Genomic DNA, 21,393 nt, shown 5'->3' on the forward strand with positions numbered 1-21,393 from the left:
CCCCCAAGGAAACCATTAACATATAACTTTTGCACCGACGATGTCTGACTCACAGAGATAAATCACTGTATTTAAACAGACACATTATTTAAGGTCTGAGTAAACGGTCATGCCCCTTCTATTATAGTCTATGGATTCTTTTTTATATAACTGCTGAACTGAGTAATGCTGATATGGTAAATTATTAATTATTATTAAACAAGCTGACAAGGTGTTGCAAGGAATGACTCAGCCAGGGCATCAATATTAGCCACATTAGCTAATAAGATGCAAAGAAGACATTCAGGCACAGACTCTGTCCCCATGTAGTTTCCGCTGGGTTGTGTATATTAATATGACATATAGTGACTTCGGCAAAACAGCACTTTAACAGCTTTAGTTCGGTGTCGTTTGTTTTAAAACGTAACGTTAGCTGACACTAGCTCCATGTTACTCACCTGTCCTGCACCCTCATTGGCTCAATCAGTTAACGTTAGCTAACTGACATTTGAGCAGCAGGGGGTTAACCTCCAGTAGTTATTATGTCACTAAAACCTAAAAGAAATAACTTCACACTCGCTCATGACTTCACTAAGCATTTACAAAAACGCTACAACTGTGAGTATTTTTTTTTTTTTTTCCTCCCGTCTACCTGCCTCCGGTTTGGAGTTTCACTGTCTTTGTTGTGCTTGTCAAACGGGGTTTCTCTCTCCTTCCTCTGCGTGTCTCTGCCGCTCTCCCACACACAGCAGACTACAAGCAGGAAGTAGAGAAAAAGCAGACAGTCGCTGATGAAAATAAGGAAGTAAACGCCGCCGGAGCGAAGCTGGAGCCCATCTTCTGCTGAAAAGTGAAAGTGGATCAGTCGACAGCTCAGTAATAGAATTCAAGGCACAACGGCTGTGCTAAGGAAGTTAGCCGTCAAGCTAATTCCTCCACTGACTGCACGTTATCGCAAAACAAGCACTAGACAGAGAGAGAAAAAACAGAAGGGGGGAGGAAGACACATACGAGTAAGTACACTGCAGTGAGCTGCAAACTAGAAAGTCCCAGAGGGTGAGGGGAAAAACGCCGTTGCGAATGTGTGAGTCAGATACAGAGACATGGCAGGGGGAGAGGGGGAGTTTTCTGTGCGTTACAGCACTTTTTCCACCGGTTGTTTGTGTCAGCAGTGGAAAAGAGTACACAAACACGGCTCAGGAGAGGAAGGCTCGGAGGAGAACGAGAAGTGAAGAGAAAAATAAAAGATTTCTCTTTATGTGTGTGTGTGTACGTGTGTGTGTGTTAGGCAGGCACAGTGGTCTCTCTTCGTGCTTTCATGTCCATTGGACTGAAAGGACTGGGAGAGGGCCTTGTGGCAGCTCATGAAGAGTTCAGGGCCTGGTGACATACAGGAGGAGGGGAGAGAAGGTGAGCGTGTTTGGTGCTGAGGGTACAGCCGTTCACATCAGCACTTTCTGTTTGTGAGTCAGTAAACAAAAGTGAGCGTGTTTGCAGTCAGAGACAGCCCAGTGGCTGCAGATGGGGTCCGCCTAGTTACTGCCCTTGCAAAATGATGCATTTCTGTGTGTTTAACTAGTGTTGCTGCGGATGTTGCTTCCTGTGGACTTTGGCTCCCTCCATACCTCATCTGTTGTGGGAATATTATATCAGATGGGATTAGCGTTGAAGATCTTGGACTTTCCCCTGTGTAAATATGAGAGCTGTTCACAGAAGGTCGCAGCTATTAATAACCTGTCCTCTACTCTGTGTGTCTCCTATTAGACCCCCAGAATTATTATCAGCCACCATGGACCACAAAGGGGAACCCCTGGAAGGAGCTATGGGGCTGAAACACGAGGAGCTGCCGCAGATGGACGGATCATGTGATGCGTGCGAGCCTGATGAGGCCCAACCAGCCACACAAGTGTGCCACTCCTGCAGCTTTGCCTTCTGCCCTGTCCACGCTGACAGACATGCCAGCAGCACACATCACCCGCTAATACCTTATAACCATGAGGAGACACAAGCTAATGGACTTGGCACCGACAGAGACTGTAGAGTGGGCGGAGGAGCTGAGGATCTTGCGGAGAGGGCAGCTGGAATGGACGCGAATCAGGGGATGGCACCGCTTTTGGTGCCAATGGCTAATGGCGATGTGAGCGGTGACGCTGAGAGCAAAGAAGGAGCGCAGAATGGTCTGCCGCTGGAGGCTGAGCTGGGTGACGGAACTGAGGGTGCAGAAGCAGGGCAGCAGGCCGTGGCTGCTGGAGAGGCTGGGAGGAGGGACACTGTGACAGTAGAGAGACTGCGCTGCAAGGAGCATGGACAGGAAGGCTCCCTCTACTGTAAACCAGATGAGAAGATCATCTGTGTGGTGTGTGCCGTGCAGGGTGAGCACCGTGAGCATGAGATCATCACCCTGCATGAGGCCTATGTGTGGCAGAAGGTGAGTCACAGTTTATAAATGGTAGAGCAGCTCTGTGATTTACTGTGTGCCCCTTACTTTATTTAATCACAATGGTATGCTCCACAACATCAGCAGCTCTGTAATGTATAGCATAATGTATTCAGAGCGTTGCCTGTCTGGTTTGCATTTCTAATTCAGTATTAAGCAGTATGCCAATAGCTGTAGGCCCTATAGTCTTTAAGTCAACTCACCAGGGCTCTGGAAGAGCTCTGTGTAATATTTTAAACATAACAATGTCTCCTGATCGCCCACATGACATCATTTATAAAGTGCCCCAATTAAACAGCTACATCATTTCTGTGAAAAATGTGAAATGGAAATTCAACATTATGAATAATCCCAGTGTCCATTTGGCTTGGTGCCAATTACAGCTTCACCCTTCCTCTATTTCCAAGATGGCTTTTTGCTTCAGGTGGATTTAATAGGTCCAGGGAGTCACCAGTCGTTCAGTGCAGCATTGCAGTTGGTCCAGTAAGCTGGGCTAATGCCATGCTGGATTTTGAGAGTAACCGCATCATCACAGTGGGCTCAGATTTGCAGTGCATAGTGTTTGTGATGATTATAGTACCATTTAGAGTTGGATGTTATCAGCGCACTGAACACATTTGGACTGTGTTATTGCACAGAGGACCAATTAACAGGCTGTGATAGTATCAGAAACGAGGACTTAGCTCTGGATTAATATTTTGAACAGTCAAGGGTTTTGTTTGTGAACATTAAAATAAACCGGATCAGGAAATCTCAGCAAGAGCCTCATTTGGAAATTGTCACTCAAAGCCGATGCATTTAGCTACACTATTAATGACCCTCATGGTGTTCTGGCTGTAATTTCCAGAGCAAGAGTTTTTCATCCTCTGCCCTGTGGCTGTACGTCTGAAAAAAAAAAAAAAAAAAAAAAAATGTAGAGCAGCCCACTTCACAGGCTTACTCTTACATCATGGCCACATATGGATTGATGAGAAACAAAAGGGGTCACACACACACACACACACACACACACAGCCTAAGGCCACAGTATTTACTCACAACTTATTCTAGCTTTTATCCTGCTTTTTGTGTCAGTGTATTCATGTGAAAGAATCCTTTATCACTGCGAATAGTGATATGATATAAGTTTAGCCTGTGGTTGATTGGTGAGCTGTCAACAGGGATACATACCACTTTTTGTCAGACCAAGTACAAGAACTTACATTTGGGTACTTGCCGATACTGAGTATCAATACAAGTACTTAATAACACCTTTACAGTTCTAACATGATCGAGAACAGTTGCAGTGCACTAGAGTGTTTTTTTTTTTTTTCGTGTCAGTGAAGCGTCTCTTGATGGCGGCAGCTAAGGTTCACTTCACTGTTTTGATGACAGTCTTCTTCTCCTTGTTTGGACAAAGGTCGTTGAAGCCAGTCACATCAGGAATCACATTAAATGCCAAAACATCAGAGGCTCACTTTTTGTGTTAGCTCATATTTGGACCTAAATATTCCCAGAGCCCGCTTCTGCTCCATGAGAGACTGTTTGGTAACATGGTTTCTGTGATGAGGTGATGGCTGGGAATCTCAAACCTCAGCTGCAGTTCACTGAGAACATGTTGAAATCCTAAATTATCCATAACTGACAACAGCTTGTCACCAAAGCAATGCACTGTGGAGGAGATTTTGTCATTTTCACCACCGTGACTTGTCTGTGGACATTTTCTTGCTTCTTCAGCATTTGCTGCAAAGTTGGTTGTTGCTGTTTCCTGCTGCTCGCAGAAGCAAACTCCTTGAACTCTGCATTGTGTTGGTTATTTTGATCTTTTATCAAATTGCTTGTTAAAGAAGTGACTTTTCACCCCTCCTCTTGACAGTTTAGCATAGCACAGTGTGCAGTCTGCTCTACTTTCGTCATCATCATTGATCCTATAATGTCTCCAAACTGCTGACATTGCTCTGTTGTGTTAACTGTGTTTTTGTCTGCTCCACCTGTAGAGCAGGCAGGGTTATGACCTGCTGGGGTGTACACAGCAGATGGCAGAGAAGATCAAGACCAAGTGGACCAACCCAGAGGTGAGTGCAAACTCCTGCATGCAGAACACGGAGTCAAGTCCTAACACAAGTTATACAGTAATGACCATTTTTAGAAAACTTCTCCCGAAGGATTTGCACTCAGCCGCTCTCATTTAGTAATGAGCTCCAACCAACTCTTATCAAATGAAATGAGAATCTCTCTCCAGCAGTAAAAAGTGGATTTGACCTCCTTGCAAGGAATGACAGTGTACAGTGTGAATATTGTGTAACTGCCACTGCCATGTTGTTGAATTGAATTTGCTGATTTTCCTACAGAGATGTCTGTCAGTACAATGCAAAGATGTCAACTTTCACTTTTAGCAAATGTTGCAAATGTATGGCATATAACCTGTATTTTTAAGGTTAATTTTGCTATGGTCATTAATGTTAAAGGTCTTTTTCAAAATGTACAAAATAATCTGCAAACTTTGTTTAGTTTAATCTTGGTGTAATGATCCATCGTTATAGAATACACATTAGTTGCTTCAGCTTTCTCCAAGGAACATGTTAGTCTGCTTTCGGGTCTTATCTCTTACATAATTAGGCCGAGCAGTCTCAGTCAGCCTGTCAAATTAACACTGCGAACCCTGCAAACCCATTTTATGCTTTAAATGCAATTCTATATTCCTGTTGCTCCAGTCAATATGCTTCCAGACTACCAAGTTCAGTTTAGATTGCTCACAATCTGATTTGGAGACCATGAAAGTGTGATTATTATTTTTGTCATGTCTTGAGAATAACTTTTAAAAGCTAAATGAATATTTTTATCAAATAGGTCATCTCTATAGGATTATAGCATTAGTTTTTCAGGTTTATGGCAAAGTTTTTACAAACAAAAAAAAAAACAACAACAACTTGGTTTAACCTGGTTTCAAGCCATGGGGAGCCATAACAGAGCACAAAATGAGCCATTACTCATTTCTAATTCAGTGGGTACAGCAGTAAGCACTGCAGCAGTATAGACACTGCAGCGGTGGAGACACAGCAGCATGAGATAAAGAGGGATTAGAAAGAGATTATGTCATAAAGGCATTGGGTAGTGAACATGAGGGACAATTATTTCAATCCATATGTTTATCAGCCTGCTCTGTTCACAGATCGCAGATCCGGCCTATTTGGTTTCTGCAGATAGAATTCTGCATATTTGTCATTACTGTTATTTTCAGCTTCAGTTGAGGGCACTTTTCTGGACTCAGCACTCTTGAACTAAATCAGAGGTTGTAAAGTGATTGTACATTTGGCTTTGTGTCATAGGTTTTCACAGTATTATATATGTATATGTCTGTGTGTGCATGTACACACATACATACAAACTGTATATATACGACACAACAACATCCAGCCAAATAATGGGTCATCACTGCTCCAACAACAATGCTGGCTAAGTCCTAGCTAGTACATCAAAGTGATTGACATTAACACAAAAACAGCCAGTGCTGAATACCAAATTGCGGACAGTAGATCATCAAAGGCCAAGTCAGATGTTTTTGAGTTTGGTGTTGATCAGAGACTGTGAGAATAATGCTGTGAGCGGCTTTTTAGCTTGTAAGAAGTGCCAAAATGGAACGTTATTAGCCTTTAATATCCGCAAGCTAGGTACCTTATCGCTGAGAAAACACATGGACAGCTGCAGGGGTATATGTGCTGTGCCAATTGACAGATACTTTTCTGAAAACACAACTCTCAGACCACCAAAATGAGAAGACGAGGAGGCCATAACCTGGTTAGTGGTAAAATTTCTGTGCCAGAACATCATATGGTTTGAAATTGTGTGTGCTGATGGAGTGAACTGGCACAGGGCTTGATTGATGTCACTGCCCTGGCTGGCCGCGTGGACACTCAGCAGCTTTTTCCTGACCCGACGACTGTATCACACAGGCTGACAAAATATTGAGAGGATGTTTGACAAAACATCATTTTGGAGCAGAGGAGGCAGCTGACTGATAGCAACGGGGAAGTTACTTGGGATATGTGGACAGATTATTACCACAGAATGGGTTATCTCTGTGTCACTTTGCATTATATCAACAACAAGTGGGAGCTGATTGAGGGAGAGCTTTGTACATCTGAGTGGGACAGTACATTACGCAAAGTGGCAGATAACCTCAGACCAGCCATCGTGCAGACACTATGTAAATACACTCTTGATGAGTTCTTCTCCAAACTGGTGTATGTGACAGGGCAAACATAGTTGCGGCCCTCCACACTGTTACTGGGCGTAGTTGACGCTGTCATCGCTAAAGGAAAAAAGCCTCAAAATTCTGATTAGGAAATTCAAACGGCATCTACTGCGTAAGCTTGCAATGTTTTTGCATCCCAAACTGAAAACCTGAGAACTGAGAACCTTACACTGCTTACAGACCAGGGTGAAGTCTTGTTAAAGGTACTACATGATGCCTTCAAGAATATTTACATCAGTCTCGCAGATTATTGTGTTCAGTATATACTCAGTATATGCTAATTGTGCCAAGGGAGGAATTTCAGTAATCAAGTCTCAGTCTTGACCTCCTTTATAGGCTACCTGAAGGCAAAAAATCACAACTAACAGTTTCAATGTATTAACTTAATCTATTTTTCTGCAGTAAACTCAATGTGTGTTTGTGCTTTCAGGCCGTGATCCTTAATGCAGTTTTAACCCTTCCCTTTGGATCTATTTGCTTTTTTGCTTTTCCTCTTAAAGTAGCATTGATCTTATGTTTCATTTTTACTGTTCAAGAACTCAAGGAGAAACCTTTGCAATATACCCCGGGCCCATGCCCCACCACCAGAGAAGAGAGCCCGTTTGCGATCAGCGGGTGATGATTTAGCTGACATGGAGGACTCCAGCGGTGAAACTTTGCAGCCTCAGGATGAGGTGGCAGCCTGCATTGAATTGAAAACACCCAAGGAGGATCCTTTTGAGCTGTTGTGTTTGTTGAAGGAGCATGCTAAAATGTTTCCGCACCTGGCATTGATTGAGTGAATGCCATCCCAGTATCAAGTGCAGCCAGTGAAAGAGATTCTTGAGCCAGATTTGCGATTCATAAGGACGGGTGCAAATTGACTTGGAGATAATTGTGGGTAACAGGTCAGTCACCTATAACCTTAGCAAGGGCCTTTCACCTAGTTATATAAACAAATGAAATGGGCAAAGTAAGACACTTTTCAATATAATGTCTCCCAATATAACACCAATATTCAATACACATTACGTTTATTACCAGGCTGTTGTATTTGACTGCATCACCGTGTGCAGGTATTTCACTTTTTCCATTCACTCATAAAATCTCTTCACACACTCACACACCTCTCTATACTTCATGGTCACAGGCTGAAATAATGATCATAACCTTACTTCAACCTTATTTGTCCAGCCTTCACCGGGTTGCCATCTGAAATGCCGGGTGCCCAGCGCATTTCACACACGATCACCTTTCTCTTGATATCAACCAAAACAAAAGCTGCAAACTGAATTTTCATGACAAGTCAACCTTGAAAATAGTGGCTGTATTTCCATTACAGATGCCATAGTGGGAGCCTGTTCTGCCACAGACAGTTATGTGTTATGCAGTGACAGACATAACAGTGAGCGGCAGGGATCAGGGACGTATGGCTATAGTCTCAGCATCGTCAGCGGCTGCTCCTGCTCTCTCAAAGGCCCCTGCAATGCCTGTTCTGCCTTATGCTCTGCTTATAGTAGTGTCTGAACCCATGGGGGAGCAGTGGCACACAGGAGTGTTGCTCAGTACCTGCAGAGATGTGACCCAAGCACAGTGGCATAATGTAAAAGGCTAATTAGATTGGCCTGTGAGAGGTCACACTTTTAGTGGCAGCCGGCACCCCATCTGAGTTCATGTCTATTATCATACTCAAATATCAATGCTGCCCCAAGGAATTCCTGGACATTTAGTCTTGTGCTGTTCCACTGCAGAGGTGAAATGTGCCCAGTGAAAACCACTTACCTGCTTACTCGCAGGGCACTGTGGTAGAGACCATTATGTGGATTTGTCGGTGGGTCCTCTCTGCACTTTCAAATGTCAGCGTTTCTTATTCTGCATGACAGGCGACCATCAGAGTGACTGCTCCTGGTGAGGAAAGTTGAGCGTGTGTGTGTGTGTGTGTGTGTGCGTGCGTGCGTGCGTGCGTGCGTGCGTGCGTGCGTGCGTGTGTGTGTGTGTGCGTGCATGCCTGCTTGAGAGATACAGGCCCACAAAGAGAGAGTGATAGACAGAAGTTGGAGGAGGTGAAATTACATGGTAAAGGACTTCAGAGAGGAAGAGGTGTGAGCCGCTGTCTGTGAGGAGGTGAAGGCTGAATGCACAGATTTAACCCTTAGCTGGTGTTTGCTTATTAAATCTAGCCAGCTTGATTATGTGCTTTGCTGCAGGTGTTGGGAGTTTAATCTCTCACAGCTCATATCTCCATTCCCCACAGGGAAATATAATGCAAAAAACAGTGATGGGGCTACATACATATTAATGGAGGATCAGAGGCATAACGTAACATGAGGGTCCTTGATGCCTGTCGCTAATTCAGTAGTCAGCTTGCTCGTGAAAGAGCTGGAAATGATAGGTGAAGCCTGTGGCTTCAGACCAGGACAACAGGCAGTCAGCATATTTACCCCTCTCTCATGTTTTATTTACTCATTTTCTCGCCGTGCAGGGTGTTGTCTTGGGCGCACGCTGCCTGTGGAGCAGCTCTCTACATCCTACGGAGAGAGTAGTCCGATATCTGGTAGCAGCACGGCAACATCAGCCCAGTCACAAATGTGTATGTGTGTGCAGCGGCTACATCCATTTTCCCTGCCTCATAAAATCTACAAGAGCAGCAGACACATTAAAGCTGTCTTAGGGAGCCGGAGCTGAGGAACAGACGGGAGAGGCATGAAAAGACTTGGCTGCTGCTGTTAGGTTTATTCATCCTGCTTTTTCTTGTCCTTCTCTACCTCACCCCCCCCCCCCCCCCCGCTCCGCCCCCCCCTGCTCTCTGCCCCCTCTCCCATTGCTCTTTAAGGCTGTCATTCCCTTTCTATCTCTACTCACGGCATTTTAATTGAATTACTCGCTATCATTCCCCAGAAAGTTGCTTGGCTGACATTACTTCTCTCAAAACCAATAAAAAGGTGCTGGATATTTAAACTGTTACAAAACCAAAGGCCTGCTGTCTGTTTTTTCCTCTCCCTCTTTGAACTTTTCTTGCCCCCCCCCCCCCCCCCCATTTTATATGACTTAAAGAAGAGCCGGTTGTTTTCAAATTAACTTCCTCTGTATTGTTGTGTTGTTTTCGAGGCTAAATGGGAGAATCTAATTTCTGGAAGAGATAAAAGAGAGCGTGAGAGAGAGAGAGAGACAGAGAGAGAGTATTCACTTGGAACAGGGCCACTATTGCCAAGGGCAAGGACAGTTCAAATCCATTCACTCCTAATGTTCTATTAATGCTTTTTAGGCCTTTTTAAAAAAGCATCACACAAAACAGACCTCTGAATAAGCATCAGGGCAGGCTCTGATTTGGTAGTGAGGACGTTCAAACAAAGTTAAGCATCAGTGCAGCAGAAAGATCAAAGTTAGATCAAATATTTTTGTCCCTGCGCCAATTTCAAAACATATATTCTGCATTATTTTTCAGCACTTTGCAGAAGCGGGGAAATATTCAAATCCAAGACGGCAAAATGTATGTCTGCAACATGCTATCAACCTCGAAATTCTTGACGTCCTGGGCTTCATTTTCTCATGTCGTTTGAAATAGCATGTTTGGCGTCTGTTGAAACTTTGGCAGTTGACTAGAAGTTGAAATGCTTTTGTGCTTTCTGCACGAGAACACGTCTGTAATGATGGACCCACTGATGCGTCTGTGCAGTTGAAGAGGTTAAGATTTAACGCTGAGGCTACTTTGATATTTGTTGTGAGCTGTTTTCACTTTTGTTTTCCATTTTAGCTCGTCCTGATGTCTCACCAAAGTAAAGCGACAAGCTGTTTGTTGTTGGGGTTTTTTTTAACACTGATATATTTTCAATCCCAATGGCTTTGGTTCTTTTTCTGCAGTTTTTTTTTTCATCAGAACAAATGAGTAGCACAACCTTTTTTGTAACCAGTCACACCAGTACACTACTGTGTGAAGTTTATTCTGTTTGAGTGTCGTGCTATATTGTAATCACTTGAGGTGTTAGAGGAATGTGGAGAAGGTTTTTCTAATTTTAGTAAGAAACAGATCCCAGCTTTTTGTCTCTGAAGAAGCATTTTCAGCCATGGGGAGGTTTTTTTTTTCCAGCTTTCAGCCCACCTTTCACATCATCCAGATATTGTTCATAAAGTAATGAAATCAAGGTTCACGTTCACAATTTCTGGTTAAAATTACCATTTTGTTGAACAGGCATGCCTGCAGATTATAGTGCATGTACGGGGTCTGAGCTAAGTCCTTCATTTGGTTGCATTACCGTCATTCCTGAATTTCTCTGATAACAACAGTCCAGCAGTAATAATACAAATCATGTTGAAGACATGACTGAAAAGAATTCGGCTCCCCTAATCTGCTTGCCTAATGTCCTGCCTTGTGCTTGAAAAAGAAATTAGCTTTTTTAATCTGCTAGCCAGATGTCCTGCCTCTGCCTGTGCTCGCTCTCTCTCATCCCGTCCTTACTCAAACTCTGCCCTTGTAAGCAGTGTGCCGCTGGCTCTCCCGAGGCCTCATTTCGTGGCCTCAGCTTGCAGCAATGCAAATGAAGATTAGCACGCATGAGTGCTCCTTCCTTGCTTGCTCTGTCACTGAGTGAAAGGTCCAAGGGCAGAGGGCTCCTGCGCCACAAACACAAAGAGCAGTGATCCAGGATCATGACTCCCATCTGCCACAGAGGCCACAGGGACCCGGTGAGAGAGTGGGGGGCTCTGCAGAGGTCCTGGAGGTTGAGAGATACGGTGATGGAATGTGTCAGATTGATGGCAGATAAGATACTGAAGACAATACGTTTCACAATTCTGTCCGCCCTATTCATGTTGTGGCTTTGCTCTTGGGTAGCATTGTTCTTCACGATTTATGCTAACTGCTTTCCCCCCATTCTCTGAAACCTGTTGTAAGCGGTAAATGGACTGCATTTATATAGCCCTTTTCTGTCTTACCAACCAGTCAAAGTGCTTTACAACACAAGCCCATTCACACACACACATTCGTACACTGGTGGCAGAGGCTACCATGCGAGGTGCCAACCTGCTCATCAGGACAGATAACCATTCACATGCAACACACACACACTTGGGAGCACAGACCTTCTGATCAGTGGATGACCGCTTCATCTCCTGAGCCACAGCTGCTCTCTTAAAGAGCAAAATGTGGAGATATGAAATGATGTCATGTAAAGTGAAATGACACTGGAGACATTCAAGAGTGCTAGTCTGTTCACAAATGTTGTACCACGTGTTTCAACGTAGTGAAATACATTACTACATTACTAAAACAGAATGCAACAGCAGCACAAGTAGAGAAGAGAGTAAGTCAGCGAACTGACTCAGTATTACTCAGTTTCATATCGAGGCTCTGCTAATGTTAGGAAATGTGACATTTACATTACCTAACATTAGCCACTGTAAGCGACTGGAAATAAATTCAACTTTCTATCTGCGACAGAAAGATTGAACAATTCCATACAAAGTCACATAATCTCACTTCAGCTCATTGATAGACTAGCCTTATCAAAGAAATAACAAAAATTTAACATGTCATCAGTATTCGTAGTGATAGCTGAATTGTAAAGCTACGTCTGACATGGATTTAACTAATAAAGTCATTGCTGCTACTGCTAGCTGTTAATGGATTCGTAGATGTCACTGAACATTTTGACAGACAGATATATTCCACTTGGCTAACTGATAATAAATGTTAATGCCTAGCAGATGTCAAAGCTTTTAAAAATGTGAAAGGATTATGTAGATTTGCTGGGAGTTTGACTTGAATATTGAATAAGTTGATCCGTCATGGTGTCCGCGGTACCTCAGTCAAAGCCAACTTCGGAGCATGGCGTCTGAGGCACCAAAGCATTCGCAGCAGCTTGAGCATTACGGTTTTGTACCACTACAAAATGAAGTAGTGCTGTAAATGCCTTGTCATTTCTTAATGTGTTCTTTAAGTGCTCACTGCTCACGTTTAAAGTGATGAGTCTTCCAGAAGATTTAATCAGCCTATATTGTAATTTAGGAGGATTTATTACATTTAAGCACTTCCCTCTATTGCTCTGTGTGTTAACATATAAGAGCTCCAAGAGGAGAATAATGATGCTTCATTCTCTCTGAACTCTCTTCACTCAAAGATGCGTTTCACTTGAGCACAAGGAATGGAGCATGTTGCTGGTCAGAGGCAGTTGGAGTCACTTGGTTTTAATTCGACAAACATGCATTCAGGACATTGACTATGGCGAAGTAAAAAGAGGAGACGACTCTTTACTTTGCAATTAGGTGTTAACCAAGTCTCTCCGTCTGATTCAAAATGAATGATGGGCTTTTTTTTTTCTCTGCTCTGCATATAGGTAAATTAAAACTGTTACTTTTTGCGCTTGGTTTAATGGGCAATTTGGAGAATCTGATTGCTTGTGCAGAAATTGCAAATACACGATAAAACTTTAGGCCCCTAGGGACATGGCTCTGCCAACATCAGTGAAGACTGATGATTCCTTGCTTCACTGGAGAGAGGAAGGCTGAGGGGAAACAAGATAAAATAGATGGAAAGGAAGAGAGTGAAGTTCTGCTCAAGGGAAGAGGAGAGACCGAGCAGCTGATGTTCGTAGATTGAAGAGATTATTACATATTCAGGAGCAGAGATCATGACAAGGGACTTTTTACCTCATGACAGCATCTGTGTTGGAGGTGGAGCCTTCTCAGTGGGACGCATTGTAAGGAGGCGTCTGTTTATTGAGGTGTTTTAACGTAACGAGTCATAGCTGAAGAGAGCCTCATCGGGGGAACTGGGAAATGAAGTAAAAAAAGGATCTCAGTGAGCAGTTCAGTTGCCCTGAAAGCCAAACAGATGGCTTGCTGTGGTGGAAGGAGCCTCTGAGGTCTCTATCTACGGATGGGATGCGTGGAGTTTGCCTCCAGGGGATCTGCTTCATGCCATCAATTAGCGACTGCATGATAGAAATCAGTGGGCTAATTAAAATAATATTCGCATGTCAGAATACAAGACAGAGTTCTCTGTCTGGCCTCATATTTTGGTTACTCCATATGCATGACCCTGTTTTGCCTCTGGGTGTTCAGTTCACACCCTTACAAGTTTTTTTGTGTCATGTCATCTGTGTTTTTACTTTCTTGCCTTTGAATTTGACATCTATTTCTATTTCTGTTTCCCTGTTTTATGAGTTTGTTTCAATGATTCATATCAACGCTGAAGTCATTTGTTCAGGTTAATTTCAAATGTTAGCCCAGTGTCTCCACTGTGTCTTCCATCTTGGTATCTTGTGGACTTCCACTTCCTCGCCCAGTTCATTCCTTCACTCACATCCTCTCCCTCTCTGTGTCCTGTCCCTCATCTGCATGTCTTAGATGTCCACAGAGGAGCTGGAGGACTATGTGAACAGCCAGTTCGATGAGCTCCGCAGGTTGGTGCATCTGGAGGAGAAGAGGACCCTTCACCTGGTCGACCTCAAAGAGGCATTTCTGACAGCATCCGCTGCTGAGAAAATTGCAGAGATCAGTGTCCAAACTGAGCGTCTGCAGGAAGAGATGGCCAACATCACGAACCAGCTGTGTCTGCTGGAACAGGCCGAGGCAGGAGGTCCTGCAGTGGTTGCAGAGGCCCTCGTAGCTGCACCTGGACCAGCCCACAGAATGCAGGTGAGAAGAACCTTGCTCATTATCCTTTTTAAACTGCTTTTGTACAATCAGCATTGTGTGTCCCACTCACTGTACACTCAGTGCAGATAGGAAGGTTAGCAAATTCATAATGTCACAGGAGCTCAGTGCGCCTCACATTACACATGCCATAGTTTATTTATTGTGATGCTTTAAGTTTCAAGGCTTTGGCTTCTTAGAAACACACCATTTCTCCTTCCTGTCTTCATACTATGTGCTGCAGTCAGTTCCGGCTGTGACGTGGCCGCCGGAGCTGATCGGGCCATTTCAGACAACGCTCATGATTCCATCAGAAGCTCTGCAGAGCGTTTCAGAAACGTCTCAGAGACGTCTCTCCGTTCTGCTCCGCTGAAAGCACATGCTTAGTCTATTTTTGATGGACACTACATCAAGAAGAGAGTCAATCCAGACGGCCAGGAAGTCAGACACAGGAACAGCAGTGAAAGTCCGGTCAATTTTCAAATTAAAACACGCTGTACGATCGTGTATCAACATTAACACAATTAAAACTGTTTACCATGTACCCTACTTACCCACGGTAGAAGCATAAATATCAAGTAAAAAAGACCAAATCAGCAAAATCTGAGCAAATCAACAAAACTGTGTTGCAGCCAGAGGGCAGCACAGCTGTCCCCGGTGGAATCAAGCTATTATGCAGTAAACCTCACCAGTCAGATGCCATCAAAGATGTTGGCATAGCACAAACATGACTCTCTGAATCTAAGATGATTCCTTTGTGGAAAGGATTGTTCATTCCAGTTATAATCTATGTTTGAGGTCAGGTTTTTAAACTTCAACATTTCAACATATGTGAATTTTGTAGTATAGTTGGAGCCACTTGATTCTGAGGTGGTTTAAGACAGGCCAACAGAAAGCTTAATTTATATACCTTTGCCTGTTGTTACCATCATATTTATTGAGACTTGAGAGTGGTCACTAAAATGAATGAAAAACCATTGCAGCCATCGCCCACTCTTAAGCAACATCACCTCACGTCACATTATCTGCTGAAAGCACTTTGAAAGGACCTAAGCAAACAGGGTCAACGATTAATTAATCTAAACTTTAAACACGGAGGTCCGGTGCCAAAGTTATTATCAAATGCAGCCTTGTAAAACTGGGTGCTATCGCTCATGTCAATAAACAATTACAAACGGTTTGCCAGCCAGCACAAAGCTGTTACGTTGCTGAATGATCTTATGTTGCCATCTTTACACTGCATACTGTCCATAGTGATCACTGACACTGTCTAACACAGGATAGTCAGCCATGGCACTATAACCTGTCTTCATTTACTTGTGGTGTGGCCTAACTGAAAAATGCTTGCAGCCATGGAGGTTTGAGCCCAGACCTTCAACTTAAAGGATTGTCTACCTAATGACTGTAGCACCTGCTGCATAGTCATTATGGTCAAATGAATATGGTAAACAGGTGCCACCATGCACAGCTTTGTTCTGAATGAAAGGAGAGTCTGCCTGTATTTATCTGGAATTCATTTTTTTCATGTAGAGAAATTCAGCTTTGCTTTCATACAGTCAGCTGTGTCAGTATGATACAGGTAGTAAGATGCAAATAAACCCTGAGCTGCTGGCTGATGAAGCACAAGTGTCACTACGTTTGGCCTCTGGCTAAGGTATTTGTCAGTTGTGAACACAGCAGCTGTTCCTTCTATTCTTATACACCTTCCCCTTAGTCAAAGTACGGCGCTCATGCCTAGTACTATTCGTACCTGAGCATGTAGGCAGTCACTGTATATGATTTGTACATGTACACATACATTAGCACAACCAGAGGAGCAAGCCATGGCATGTCAGATTCTGCAGTGCTTCACTCCCTCACCCCTCAATTGAACATCAAAGAGGAGGCTTTTACTGCCCATATGTACCAAATTAAAATATCCCATTGGTCCATTTGTCACTCTCCATACTTCAGTCACCACAGTCAGGAATGGAGGTTTGAGTGTTCCCTGGCGATGCTGTGCAGCACCAGGGAGACTACTGTAATGGTGGTAGCTGATTTTTCTAGCTGAGAAGTTAATCCATGGTGGGCCAAGTTCATTAAGGCCCTAATTGAATGCCGATGGTTACCCTGTTTATTCTCATGTGTTAGTTATTGCTGGAGTGACTAATGGGCAGTGTTATTTGGAAGTGTATGGTCACAAGAGAGGTCTGTGTAGGTGCAGACAGGGGCCTTATGTAGCAATTTACTCAGCTAGCAATGATGTCTCTTACTGTGTGTATGTGGATACACACAGTACGTTGCAAGTCCACCTGAGCTCAACAACGCCTGCAGCAATTTTTGTCCTCAGTACAATTGGAGATGTGCCGAGCCTCATGGATCCAGAGAATAAGCGACTCAAACATTAATACTCCTACTTGCTCGCTCACTCTTGCACTATTCATCTGTCTGCCTCATAGTGGCAGTGTCTCCAGATGGCACGTTAAACTTTTGCCATTGCTGTTCTTATTAATCTTCCAATGATTGGATTAATTAATTACAGTAATTGTTTCAAATGTCAAAATAACATATCTTCCAGTGATGTTTTGTTTTGCCACCAGTCAGAAAAACCCAATACAGCGTACAATGTATGATGTTAATTTGTTTAATGAATCTGTTGTTTTAGCTCAGCAGCCCTCTACCAGCAAAAACTGCACTAATAAGTGCTGAACTGTTGTGACATAGTTTGGGATTTGACATCCATGAATGAAATCATCATGTAAGCTGACACGAGAAAAAACAGAACAGGGATATAACAAAGCCATTGCCTTAAGCTTTGTTCGAATGAAAATACATATTTAAAGAAGTTGACCCTGTTTGCTGTTTTGCTTTTTGTTTGTTTTTCTTAATTTAAGGCACAATCTAATCCTGTCTGTCAGAGAGCTGCAGTTATGGCCTCCAGCTCTTTTTGGAAGTAGTGCCTTCCTTCCAACTTCCAGCTTCCTTCCAAGAAAGAGCAGCAGCTTCAGAGCCAAGTCAGAAACAAAGATTGCTGCTTTGTAAGAAAATCACATACTACCACATACAAGCCTGAGGAATGGAGCAACTATGACATAAAATATTGCTCACCTGCATAAACCCATCCTTTCAACTACTCCCCAAAGAATAGACCACCGAATAGGTGGTGAGTCTTCTTGCTTAAGGTCAAACAAATAAGTGATCACTGGTTCGTTTAATAACCTCCAGTCTTTCTTTAAATGTAGACACAGCAACACAGCAGTAGACACACATGCACACAATGAAGAATAAAGTCTGCAGGGATTAAAAATGCCTTCCTAAAACTGACCAATCAGTGGGAGCCAGAGGGAGAATATATTAGAAGACTTTGTCTCAGCCCAAGTTCATTTATTATCCAAATTCTTTGTTTTAAAAGCGCCAGTAGGTACTCATTTGTACAACCATGCGGTGTGTTTACTTGAACATTCCCTGATGACTATACAGTAATTAAAAAAACATCGATATGTCACTGGGCAGGAAGTGATCTTGCTGCATGACTGATACGAGCAGAGAACGATTTGTGTCATCTAAAACATTCATTTCACTAATTACATGATCATTTTTTTTTCAACATTTTGAATATTTATGACTGAACTGATGAAATGTCAAATTAAATTTGTTTTTCACTCTAGAACGAGGCATTCCTTGTACGCCATTGCAGTGTATACTAAAAATAGATGAAGGTGGGCCAATTACAGATACTTATTTACCCAAATTGAATTATAAACAGCAGTTTTCCTTTAAGCTGTTAAGCCCAACAGATTCTTTGTGATGGGAGTTAACAGCGCACGTTTGAAATAATGCCCAGCTTTTATTCAGTGTGGTCCAAGACCACATCATTCCATCAAGTTGATCTAGTTTTAAATTATGAATGGAGCGGCTTCCGCTTCCATCCATTGAGACATAAGTCTAGGTTGTTCTTAGCTTTGAGAGACTGGTTTTTATGTATACACGTATTGATCGAACTGCTCTAGGCCATGTGAATGATATAAGAAATGCTGAAACTGGTATAATTCAACCTTGAAGGTTTGATTTTGTTTTTTTCAACACTGTTGCAAAGGTAATTACAGGTGGAAAAATAAGTTCTATAGCCATCAGCCATCAGCATATTTCTTTCAATTTTGTGGGCAGTGGCACTAAAAAACTCAATTCACTTCATTGGATCAAATGAAAACAAAGCACAAAACTGGGACTGTAACAACATTCCATGCCTATTGGCATAATATAATGCAGGCAAAGCCAATATCAAAGAAGTACAGTATGCATTACTAACTCAACACTTCTCAGCACGTCTTCTCATTCAGTGGTTTTTCTTTATTCTTATTATTTTCTACATTGTAAATGAATACTGAAGAGATCAAAACTATGAATGAACATATGGAATTATGCAGTATACAGAAAAGTACATACAAAGCAAAGTCTGTTTAATGTTTTAGATTCTTCAAAATAGCCTTGGTAACAGCTTTCCCTGCTATTGGTATTCTCTCAGCCAGCTTCATGGGGTAGTCACCTGGTATGCTTTTCAGTTAGCAGGTTGTCCTTATCCAAAATTTATTAGTTGAATTTATTGTCTTAATTCATTTGAGACCGTCAGTTGTGTTGCACAGAGGTTGTATTGCTTGGGCAAAGAAGCACAAGGAGTGGACATTAGACCAGTGGAAATCTGTGCTTTGGTCTAATGAGTACTAAATTGAGGTTTTTATTCCAACCGCTGTGTCTTTGTGGGATGCAGAGAAGACGAATGGACGGTATCAGCATGTGTGGTTCCCACTGTGAAGCATGAAGGAGGAGGTGTGATGGTGTGCTGATGCTTTGCTGGTGACACTGTTTGTGATTTGTTCAATGAGTGCTGCAACACCTTTTGTCTTAAAGTGTATTGAATGCATAAAGCAACCGTGGATTTGCAATCAAAATTTAAAACAGATGTAGACAAAGGAATTTTTGTGTCTCTTCTTCACTTTGGGTGTCATAAAATCGACCATTGTTAGCTATCAACTAATGATCGGTCAGTTCACCGAGCAAGCGGTGGAGAATCGGAAAGGCGTTTGCAAATGTGTGCTTTTTGTAGAGGCTTACAGCAACCAGTCAAGAGCTTCTTTGATGAATGTCAGTTTTGCACTCTGATTTCACAAATTGACTTTTGAGTCTGTTGAAGTGTTTGACAAGATAAACCAAGAAAATTCTCCCAGTTCCAATATTTGAAACTATGTATTTGTCCAGATCTGAAGCTAATTAAATTTAGAGCCAACTCTTAGTCAGTGAGGCAGACAGCCAGTCAGTGCTCTGCAGCCTCCGCTCATCAGCTCTCCTCTCATCTGTTGTGCTGCCAAGGAGCCTCTGCCTTCAAGACGCCGTTAGTTGCACAGTGTCAATTTTTTTTTCTGGCACAGCCATCTTAGCACTGGTAGTCAAGGTCCAGCACTACAGTACAATCAGCGCCAGGCAAAATATTAATGGCAACAAAAGTGGCCGTCTTGTGCTCAAGGTCCTCTTGACTGAAAATAAACCAATTGAGATCAAGAGTGGTATAACAAGTATTTTGGCTGTAGTACATGGCAGTTTTTCGAGTGTGGTGCATGCATACTGGAGCTGTGTGTTCTGGATGATAAATATTGAGTATAGTAGCATAGATTCATAGCAGTAATTTAGATGTTATGGGTAAACTTTGTGGAAAAAATGCATTTACATCTTCTGGAAATTGACAGAATTTGAAATAGTATTCCATTTTTCCCATAAATAAACCTTTTGCTTGCAATGTTTGTGGAGCCATGACACACTGACAGACAACAAATCATATCCATTGTTTTGACATTGAAAAGTCCTTTTAGCCCCGGACAAAATGAGCAGAGAAAAGCCGGCATGTGTTCATGGCTCACTCTGTGTTTTGTTCCAGACTGCTCCTTTAAACGCTCATGCATATACATGAGCACAACCGGTGGATGAAAGAAAAATTAATTGGTCAGATTTAGAGCCACGCCAGCTGTGGACTGAGTTGCTGTAAATTATGTTGTTTACCTTTTATTTGTTATTATCCCCAACACCTGTGCAAAAATTTTATGTTTTATTCTCTCTTCTCTCTCTCTCTCTCTCTCTCTCTGTCTCTCTCTCTCTCTCTCTCTCTCTCTCTCATTGTTTTCAGGGCGACATTGAAGCCAGGCCCAGGTAAGACTGCCAGTGTGATTCATGTTCACCTTTTCATGACTGGATAGCTTAGCAGGCACTAAGGACACTTCAGAACTTTCTCGCTCAGGTCCATCAACCGCCATGAGACTGACGAGTATTCATCTTGCATAATAACATGCAAACATACACCCTCCAAGTCTTTCTCCCTCTTAGAGCTCCACCTTTTAGTGACTCACTCAAACAGCACACTCAATACAACTAAAAGTCACCTATGCACATAAGCCCTCCGATGCCTCCAAAGCTGGCCGATCACATGCAAGTCACGTCGCTGCCCCAGCAAGGCAATTAGGAGCTCTCATCTGTGTGTGCCCACTGGAATCAAAAGAGGTGACAATCCGCCTGGTCCAATAAGAGGGCCGTGGACAGTTGGGTGACAGGCTTTAGCTGTGTGTACGCGAGCTCACGTGCTTGTTTATATGCGTATACATGCATGTTGTGTCATTAATGAGGTCACATCTGGCCCTCTGATACAGCACAGTGTTACATTCTTCTATCTCATATCTGATCGCGTGTGCCTGCAGAGGGAGAATGAGAAACTGCACTGGACAGATGGAGCCATATAATTTTTCGGCTGCTTTTACAGTTTGTTTGTGTCGTCTTTTTTTTTTTTCATGTTTAGGCTACATATTTCACCTTTTATCTCTGTCTGTGTCTGACAATCTGAAATGGATAGTCCTCTCTCAGTCCCACACTTATTGATCTGTTGACACGAAAACCTCCCTGCCTCCTTCATTGGTGCAGGAGCGCTCCTAGCACCACCTGCTGTCTCTGCGTCTCCTCCTGGCTGTCTCTGTGGGCTTTCATCTCAAAGCACTTCTCCCTTCAACAGACACACGCACATACACACACACACGCACACACACACACACACACACACACACAGATTCAAGACACCTTCTGCAAATGCCAGCACATCCGTCCTCCGAGACAAGAG

At 42.9% G+C, this 21,393-nt stretch overlaps 1 protein-coding gene across 2 annotated transcripts in view; it reads left to right on the plus strand.

Moving 5' to 3' along the window:
* Positions 1-652: 652 nt before the first annotated feature.
* Positions 653-21,393, plus strand: part of trim44 (tripartite motif containing 44) — a 42,738-nt gene continuing 21,997 nt past the window's right edge. Inside the window, exons 1-5 of one of the 2 annotated variants that reach the window (XM_076733835.1) lie at positions 653-992; positions 1,744-2,407; positions 4,393-4,470; positions 13,974-14,264; positions 20,416-20,438. In XM_076733835.1, coding sequence (XP_076589950.1) covers positions 1,769-2,407; positions 4,393-4,470; positions 13,974-14,264; positions 20,416-20,438 — 1,031 coding nt within the window. In that variant the 5' untranslated portion in view covers positions 653-992; positions 1,744-1,768. Of the gene's footprint in view, positions 993-1,379; positions 1,390-1,743; positions 2,408-4,392; positions 4,471-13,973; positions 14,265-20,415; positions 20,439-21,393 lie in introns of those variants that run through there. The other variant, XM_076733836.1, reaches the window with a different exon arrangement.

This window comes from Chaetodon auriga, chromosome 6 (genome assembly GCF_051107435.1).
Source record: "Chaetodon auriga isolate fChaAug3 chromosome 6, fChaAug3.hap1, whole genome shotgun sequence".
Classification (NCBI taxonomy): domain Eukaryota; kingdom Metazoa; phylum Chordata; class Actinopteri; order Chaetodontiformes; family Chaetodontidae; genus Chaetodon; species Chaetodon auriga.